General features: G+C 49.6%; 1 protein-coding gene across 1 annotated transcript; it reads left to right on the plus strand.

The window, feature by feature from the left end:
- The first annotated feature begins 6,519 nt into the window (after window positions 1-6,519).
- On the plus strand, window positions 6,520-8,774 carry ZNF784 (zinc finger protein 784). The gene is made up of 2 exons (XM_047094352.1): window positions 6,520-6,605; window positions 7,826-8,774. Exons 1-2 carry the CDS (start codon window positions 6,528-6,530, stop codon window positions 8,714-8,716), a joined length of 969 nt encoding a protein of 322 aa, XP_046950308.1. The 5' UTR covers window positions 6,520-6,527; the 3' UTR covers window positions 8,717-8,774.
- Window positions 8,775-9,469: the final 695 nt, after the last annotated feature.

The following is a 9,469-nucleotide window of genomic DNA, read 5'->3' on the forward strand; positions in this document are numbered from 1 at the left end:
GCGGGAAGCGGCGGCCACTGGGAGAGCGCCTGCAAGAAGGGCCCGGGGAAGGAGGGACCGTGACTTCCAGGGAGACGACCTGGGAAGCCTGCGCGCCGTTCAGGCCCTTTGCGAAAATGCTCCGGCTGGAAACACGAAGCACAGAGGAAGGATCCGCTTTCCGCTTGCCCAGCCCTGAGGAACTGGGTATCCCAAGAAAGATCCCTGTCTCCAGATGAACTTCCCGCCTCTTGTTTCATTTTTGTTCTGACGGCGCTGGAGACACGCAGGGAAATCGGGAAAATGCCCACCTCGTGACACAGACCAGGGAAAATGCGGCCAAGAATGGGGAAGGAAGTCGCTCAGACGTGGTCAGCCAGGACTCAAGTGGATCTCAAGCCCTTGCCCCTGAGTTTCCGGAATCTCTGTGGGTTTTCTCCCTTGAAATAGCTGAGGTAGAAAGTGACAGGAGGGCTCCTAAAAGGGGCAGTGCAGGGCCCTCACGGTCAGGGTCCTGTCGGGTTCCCAGCCTCATCTACCAGGATTCTCCTTCACACATGGCAGAGCTGATTTCTTTTTCTCTTTCCTTTAAAAGTGGGTAAAAATCCGCCAAGTGGATTTACCGCAAAGCTAATGAAGCTGAGACTTGAAAGAAACTTGCTTATGATTTTCCCAAATGTGTCAACACAGCTAAAATAGTGATGAGTCTGCAATGAAGGTTTCTTAAGTTACCAATAATAAAATTTTGATCAACCACATCAAAGGAGAGATCAGAGGAGTGCCTGGGTGGCTCAGTTAAGCTCCTGACTCTTGACTTGGGCTCAGGTCATGATCTCCTGATGGGTGGGATAGAGCCCCACCTTGGGCTCTGCGCTGACAACACGGAGCCTGCTTGGGATTCTCTCTCTCCCTTTCTCTCTGCCTCTCCCCCCTCTCAAAATAAATAAACATTTTTAAAAATGGATACAATATTTTTATGAATTTACTGTCTGACTCAGCTCTATAATCCTTTCCCCCTATATTCTTTGACTGGCTCTTTATATGACAACAACAGTTTTGTAATATTTTCTATCAACAGAACAGAAAGATAATCTGATCTCTCCTTTTTTGTTGTTGTTTATTTATTTATTTAGAGAGATCACAAGCAGGTGAGGGGCAGAGAGAAGAGACAAGCGCCCCATACCCACTTTTAAATTGGGGGGTTGTCTGTGGTCATTGTCACCTTTTAAGTTTGTAATTGGTTGGAACTTATTTTCTCATGCTAAAGAAATATTCACATGCATACCTTATTTCATATTTAAATTTTTGTATCCTCAGTTTGTAAGTCTCACACCCCACAAAACCTGGATCTGCCCCTGCTCTCACACTCGGTGAGCTCTCAATAAATACTAGTTATTATTGTCATGATTATTTTAATCTGGAGACCCAATAGGAAGGTGCAAGGATGATCTATTCTTGGGTGATTACAATTAGATTTAGACTTCAGATAGCCAGAATCACCAGCGACTTATTCATTCACATACTTATGTAATGACTCATTAATAAATGTTTTTTGAATACCTGTAACATCCCAGACACTAGTGTGGGTGCTGGAGATGCAGTGGGAAATGATACAGCCACGGTCTCTACCTTCAGAAAGCTTACAGTCTGATACATTGATGTGAAGTTTTCAAAAGTCAGAATTTACAAATCATCTACAGGGTGCATTGCTGGCTCACTGGGAAAATCATGCAACTCTTTTTTTTAATGTTTTCTTTTTTTATGTTTACTTATTTTAGAGAGAGAGAGAAAGAAAGGGGGAGAGGAGCAGAGAGAGAAGGGAACAGAGGATTCCAAGCGGGCTCTGTGCTGACAACAGTGAGCCCGGTGTGGGGCTTGAATTTGTGAACCTCATGACCTCCGCTAAATTCAGACGCTTAACTGACTGAGCCACCCAGGTGCCCCAGGCATGCAACTCTTGATCTCGGGGTCACGAGTTCAAGCCCCACATTGGATGTAGCGATTAATTAACTAACAAATAAATGAAAATCATCTACAGGTTCCCCCAACCACACATTTTCTTGTGGAAATTTACAACCATAGAGAAAAGTTGGAAGAATTGCACATCCATATACCTACCATACAGGCTTATAAGTTTTAAATATCATCTACAGTTTGATCCTAAAATATCATGGTCAGCTAATTCTTTTTTTTAACAGCTCCATTGGGCCATAACTCACATACCATACAGTTTACCCATTTAATTGATGATTCGATGGTTTGGGGTATATTTACAGATAAGTGCAGCCATCAGCACAATTTTAGAGCATTTTCATCACCTCAGAATAAACTCTGTGCCCCCTAGCTGTTGATCTTATATTCCCTCAACTCTACTCCAGCAATCCCCTGGCCCTAAGGAACCACACATCTAGTTTCTGTCTCTGTAAATTTTCCTGTTCCGGATAGTTTGTATGAATGGAACAATAGAATATGCGGGGTTTTGTGTCTGGTTTCTCTCACTAAGCATAATGTTTTCAAGGTTCATTAATGTTGTAGCATGTATCAGTACTTCATTCCTTTTTATGGGATAAAAATTAATATTCTATTGTGTTATATATATGTGGAGATATATATAGATATCTATATCTATATCTATATCTATATCTATATCTATATCTATATATATCCATTCATGAATTGATAGACATTTGAGTTGTTTCCACTTTTGGCTATTATGAATAATGGTTCTGCAAAGCATGTACTTACAAGTTTTTATGTAGGCAAATATTTTCATTTCTCTTGGGTACATCCCTAGGAGTGGAATTGCTGGGTCATAGGGTAACCCTAACAGCCAATTCACTTAAAAAGCAAGGAGATTTTTTAAAAATTAAAAAAAAAAGTGGGGGGGGAGGGATGAGTGGCTCAGTCGGTTAAGCATCTGACTTTGGCTCGGGTCATGACCTCACAGTTCATGGGTTCGAGCCCCATGTTGAACTCTGTGCTGACAGCTCAGAGCCTAGAACCTGCTTCGGATTCTGTGTGTGTCTCTCTCTCTGCCCCCTCCCCTGCTCAGACTCTGTCTCTGTCTCTCTCAAAGATAAATAAATTGTTTAAAAAAATTTAAATTTTTAATAAGAAGCAAGGAGAAGTGATGTGCTCACAGTAGGGATAGGAAGAAGCGAGGCTAGACCCCACATCTTCTATTTCCAAGTTCAGGACTCTTTCTTCCATTTTATAGCCTTCTAGCATCAGACCATGCAATAGACTGTTGATGTAGTTCCAGGCTCTGATGGATTCAGAGGCACATAGGGGAAAAGGCAAGGAACCCACGTGTATTGAGCACCAGTTCATTCCAGGAATTACGCTAGACCCGTAGCATTCTCCACCTATGGTGTTCTCAATACAGTCCTGCCAAGTAGCAATATGCTGCCCACTTTGTAGATGACAACTGGACCCTGAGAAGGGACATCATTTGCCCAAAGTTGCATAGCAAATGGATGCATGATATGAACCCAGGTTTGTCCAACTTGAGAGTTTATGTTCATCTCACTGAACTACTGTCTCCTCTCCAAACATTTAATTCTCTCAAGCTCTGATACATAAATTCTTCTATCTCCATTAATTTAGCTACTCATTCATTCATCCATTTGTTCATTCATTCACCAAACATTCACTGAGGCACGTATATGTCTTCTCTCTGAGGGTGCGGAGATGAAATGGACCCCACCCATGAGAAAGGACAACAGGGATGAGCTCTGTGTTAGACGCTGTATCATGAGTTATCTCATTTAATAAAAGGAATTTCAATGAGAAACCATGTTACACCCATCAGATTGGCAAAAATTTAAGTTTGACTATCAAATAGTAGTAAAGATTTCAAGCCACATGAGCTCCCATTCATAGCTGGTGGAAGTGGAAGTCAGATTATTGTAATTATAGATAATACATAGTGCTTACTTTGTGTTGCAAGACACTTTACATATAATGACTCATTTGATCAGCAGAGCACCCAGCACTTAGCTGTTAAATAAGTACTACTATGTTATGTTTGCTTTACAAGCGAGAAAACAGAATGGACTGCCTTTCTCATTAGACACAGCAGGTACACACAGTGTCTAGGGCCCATGACACTTTTGGGTGCCCATGAAAAATATGTTAATGTTGAAATCAGAAATGCAATCCAGCCTGGCTTATGTTCATCTTTACACCAACCCAGTCACAAAATATCATTTTAAATATAGTTTTTGAAATGAAGGGGCCCACGGAGGCAGAAATGCCAGGGTTTGTGAAACCACACTGGAGAAAGCACTGGTTAAATGATCTGAAGAGCTCCCAGGTAGTTAGTGGTGGGGTGTTACAAAAGCAAGTGATTGATAGCAACCAAAGTGAGGAGAGTGGCCGAACGTGGTAACAGTTTTTGATCCAGAAATTCAACTCCCAGTTGCATAATATAGAGAAAGCTCTCTTTTGGGGGTCAAGGACACGTAAGCAAGAATGCACATGACAGTACTGTTTATAATAATAAAAATTTGGAACCAGCCCAATGTCCACCAATAGGAGAACGAATAAATGTAACATGACATTGTCCTCAGTGGGATATCATACCAGCACTGATACCAGCAATAACTAGACTGCATGTATCAATGTATACAAATATAAAAAGGGGAGAAGGAAAAAAAAGAGGTTAGACTGAAAGTACAGAAATTAGAATCAATTAGAAAATTTTTATTTTTATTTTTTTTACTTAAAAAAATTTTTTTGAGGTTTATTTATTTTGAGAGACAGAGAAATGGAGCGGGGGGAGGGACAGCGGTGGGGGGAGAGAGAGAATCCTTAGCAGTCTCTGCTCTGCCAGCACAGAGCCTGGGCGGAGCTCAATCCCACGAACGTCATGACCTGAGCCAAAATCAGGAGTCAGACTGAGCAACCCAGGTACCCTTTGTTCCGAACACCTTTTATATAGAAATAGTTTATAATAAAATAAATGTAAAGAAAAGATCCCCTCTGTGTAGGGAGACTAGGTTGTGCTGTAGTAACAAGGGCAATGGCCCAGGTGCCTCACAAAATAAAACGTTTATTTTAAATGCTACATCTCCTGGGCGCCTGGGTGGCTCAGTCAATTAAGTGGCTCTTCTGCTCAGGTCATGCTCAGGTCTGCTAACGTTTGGTGGGTTCGAGCCCTACGTTGGGCTCTTTACCGACAGTGTGGAGCCTGCGTGGGGTTCTCTTTCTCCGCCCCCTCTCTCTCTGTCCCTGCCCTGCTTGTTCTCCATCTCTCTCTCTCTCTCAAAATAAATAAAAATAAGCTTAAAAAAATAAAACTAGGGGCGCCTGAGTGGCTTAGTCGGCTAAGCGTCCGACTTTGGCTCAGGTCATGATCTCCTAGTTCACGAGTTCGAGCCCCGTGTGGGGCTCTGAGCTGACAGCTCGGAACGTAGAGCCTGCTTCGGATTCTGTGTCTCCCTCTCTCTGCCCCTCCCTCGCGCATGCTCCGTCTCTCTCTCAAAAATATATAAAACATTAAACATTAAAAAAAATAATAAAAATAACTGCTACATCCCCAAGGAAGCTCAGCGCCAGGTTCTGCTCATTGTCGACACTCTGGAACTCGGGCTAATGGAAACCATTTCAACCAGCCGATCCCTGGCCTGAAACGGCAGGATGGAAACTGGCCAAGGGCTCGATGGCTCTCCCGACCAACTGAGGTTGAAGCACATCGCTGTCCCTGACAGGCCATTGGCCAAAGAGAACCATAGGGCTACGTCTACCTTCAAAGGAAAGTGCAATCTTATCATGCACCCAGAAGGAGGAAAAACAGCAAATCCAGGAATTAATATGATGTTTAAGCATCACCTACCCTGCCCTCCCAAGGAAACTGCCTAAGGGGTGTTCAAAGGTGTTCCATATCTCTTTTTCTCTTTTCCTTTTTCCTCATCTCTTTTCCTCTTTTCCACAACACCTGCACAGTTTTATACACGACAAAATGTGCACATGGCCCAGAGAAGTGCAGTGACTTCTCCGCGGTCACACAGCCAGGCCAGGGAAGGAATCAAGACCCCAGTCCTGTCCTCGGTGCTGCCCAAACCCACCGTCGGTGGGCCCTTTCCTCCCGATATGCCTTTCCCAGGCGTCTCCACCGGTGTCGCTGTTTGCCGAACACCCTCTGTAAACCGACTTGGAAAAACCCTGACATTCGTAAACGTTGCCATGCTCTGTGACGAGGAGCCACGCGGAGGTGGCGACAAAAACATGCTGTAGGAAAACAATAGAAAACAACAAAGGTGACGTTCAGGCCAGAGTCGGCTGACTGCCAGAGCCTCCTAATGCTGGTTAGAAGGAGAAATTCCGCTTGGCCGGTCGCCACCCAAAGCCCCACCCGCGCGGGCCTCCCCGGCTGACAGGTGATTAGAAGGGACCCAGCGCTCCCTCCGGGTGGGCGGGGCTCGGCCTCCGTAGAGCTCCGCCCCCCCGCCGCCCGCTAGTGCGCCTGCGCAGCAGCTCTGACGCCGGCCCGAGCCCCGCCCCCTCCCGCCGCGACCACGGGCTTGGGGGCGGGGCCTGGGCACAAGATGGCTGCCGCGCGCCCGGAGCCCCCGAGTCCGAGCTCAGCGGCCCCGGAGCCGCGATCCCCGGAGACGCCGGACCTGGTGCGGGCGGGGAAGGGGCCTCGGCGGGGGACTCGAGGCGGGAAGAGGGCTCAGGGCAGGGGGCGGGGTCTGGGCGGGGCCTATGAGGGCTGGGCGGGGGACGTATTTAGGGCTCCGGGTCTGGGGGGGTGGGGCCTCTCGGGGTGGGCGAGGGGCGTGGCCGAGCGCGGAGCCTATGAGATGCGGGGCGTGGCCTGTGTGGGTGTGGCCTAAGGAGGGGGTTGGGTGGAACATCTGGGCAGGAGATAGGTAAGGGGAGAGAAATCTCAGAGATTGAGTTTGTGTTAAGGGGGCGGGGCCTCAGATATATTCTGGGGCTAGAGAACTTGGATGGATGATTGGGAAGGTGACCCTGAAAGACAAGGGTGGGTGGTTATGGTCGGGGCACCCGCGCTGGGGTGGAGTAATGATTCTGCAAGGGTCCGAGTGATGTGTCTCCAATGCCTAAGGGGGGACTTGGGGGGCAGGGGTAGAAATGACTGCTCCAGGTGACTTTGGAACTTTCCCCACTAGGGGCTGGAGAGTAACAGACATTCATTCAACAAACATTTACTGAGCTCTTCCTGGGGCTCAGTGGGTAGAGAGGTGAACAAGACGGATAAGGACTGTATTCTCTTGGAGCTCCCAGCCCAGCGGGGGAGAGAGACAATAGAGGATATTTATTGTGATACACGCTATGAAGGAAATAAAGAGTGAGCTGTTAGAGTGGGGGGTAAGGGGAGCGACATGTAAATGAGAGAAGTCAGCTGCGTGCCGGCTTGTATTTACACTGGGGTCAGAGACAAGCAAGAGCCGGATCACGATGGGTATTATGATGGCGGTTTGGGATGTTACGTGCAGTTGAAGCCATGGAAGAGTTTTGAGTGGGAAAATGACGACCTGATTTCCATTTTCAAAAGGTCATTCAGGCTGCTTTGGGGAGTCAGCAGACATAAGAACAGAGGTTCTCTTCAGGAGGCTTTTTCGTTGTCAAGCCAAGAAATAATTGGCTTTTAACTGGGGTAGGGGAGAGAAATGGCTGGATCCGTGATGTATTTGGGACCGGAGGGGAAGTCTTGATAGGGATACTGCAGACTCCTAGAAGATGGAGAGCAGGATCTGGAAACTGAGGGGCCCAGCACGCTACATAGGAGATGGATGTTTTAATAAGTGGGGGGCTTGTGGGTGAGGCCCTGAGGCAGGGTCCACAGGCTCCTGGTTTTTTCTCCCCCTCACCCCAGGTCCTGGTGCCAGATGATGGCCGGCCCGCCACACCCCCGAGTGACCTCATCGAGATCCAGGTGGTGAAGGTGACGGACACCACGCTGGTACCTGAGCCCCCGGAGCCAGGTTCCCTCCACTGTGCCTTGTGCCCAGCTGCCTTCCGGCTGGTGTCTGAGCTGCTGTTCCACGAACATGGCCACCTGGCGGGGGCTGAGGGCGGCGGGCAGGGTGGGGACCCCAGCCGGTGTCATGTGTGTGGCCACAGCTGTCCGGGCCCCGCCAGCCTCCGCGCGCACTACAGCCTGCACACGGGGGAGCGGCCCTACCGCTGCGCCCTCTGCCCCCGGGCCTTCAAGGCCCTGGCGCCTCTGCTGCGGCACCAGCACCGACACGGGGTGGAGCCGGGGACCTCTCAGAGGCCCCCGGAGGCGGCGGCGGCTCGGGAACAGAGGCCCGGGGTGCCCCAGGAGAGGTCGGAGGTGGTGATGGCGGCGGCGGCAGCGGGCGCGGCGGTGGGGAAGCCTTTCGCCTGCAGGTTCTGCGCCAAGCCGTTCCGCCGCTCGTCAGACATGCGCGACCACGAGCGGGTGCACACGGGCGAGCGGCCCTACCACTGCGGCATCTGCGGCAAGGGCTTCACCCAGTCCTCGGTGCTCAGCGGCCACGCGCGCATCCACACCGGGGAGCGCCCCTTCCGCTGCGCCCTGTGCGATCGCACTTTCAACAACTCCTCTAACTTCCGCAAACACCAGCGCACCCACTTCCACGGGCCAGGGCCAGGGGTGGGGGACTCTGGCAGCCAGCTGGCCTCCGGGGCCGAGGAGCCAGGGAGTGGCTGTGGGGCAGGAGACAGTCTGGAAGAAGGCCAAGGGGAGACGGCAAAGGTGAAGGTGGAGGTCGCCCAGTAGGCTGGGAGAGCAGGGACATGGGGGCATCAACGTGGGAAGTAGGAGGCACATTGCAAGGGAGGGGGTGGGTGGGAAAAGGAGGCAGGAGAAAGGAGATGGGGGTAGAGGTGAAAAGAGCTAACAGTGATGGCCATGAGCAGCTAGTACAGGAGAACAGGTTTCGGGACACCCACAAACCCATACAGCACCTCCATGAGACTCAGAAAGGCACAGACACAGACCTGTGGATGCCCAGGTATGTGTGAGGAACACAGGCTGGTTTTCACTGCCCAAGCTGCCTGCTCGTTCGGTTGTCCTCATGCAAGACACAGTTTGTCCCCACAGAGCCTGGGCACCATAGAGGGTGAGCCAGGGTCGAATGGAAGGGGCAGAACTGGGGTCAGTCCTTCATCTACAGAACCCTGGACTATCTTGGGGGCCTAGGGTGGACCAGGATGGAACCTTTTGCCTACCTCACTGGATTGCACTGAACCTGGGATGCCTACCCACCCTCAGGCAGAAGACACCTGCCAGGTCCTCCATGAAGAGACTCTGGGATCCCATCACCTCGAAGCCAGAGGGTCCCCAAGTCCTAGCTGAGAGCACTTGAGCCTCAAGGATGTAAGCATGACCCTAAGGATCTTGACTCTAAGAGTTGCTCCCTGCTCCCATGGTGGGCCCTCCTTAACCCACTGACTCTGAGGCAACAACATTACAACAGACAGCAAACAGCCACCTAATACCCCCATCATAGGCCTTTAGGTTCAGAGCCCA

This window comes from Lynx rufus, unplaced genomic scaffold (assembly GCF_022079265.1).
Source record: "Lynx rufus isolate CCGP_SWC_20201006 ecotype Redwood Valley unplaced genomic scaffold, mLynRuf1.p SCAF_39, whole genome shotgun sequence".
Taxonomy (NCBI): domain Eukaryota; kingdom Metazoa; phylum Chordata; class Mammalia; order Carnivora; family Felidae; genus Lynx; species Lynx rufus.

Bases quoted from the DNA above. Each gene is read 5' to 3' on its own strand.
- ZNF784 (XM_047094352.1), top strand. From the start codon at position 6,528: ATGGCTGCCGCGCGCCCGGAGCCCCCGAGTCCGAGCTCAGCGGCCCCG. The intron at 6,606-7,825 runs GTGCGGGCGGGG...CCCTCACCCCAG, and splicing joins CCCCGGAGACGCCGGACCTG to GTCCTGGTGCCAGATGATGG.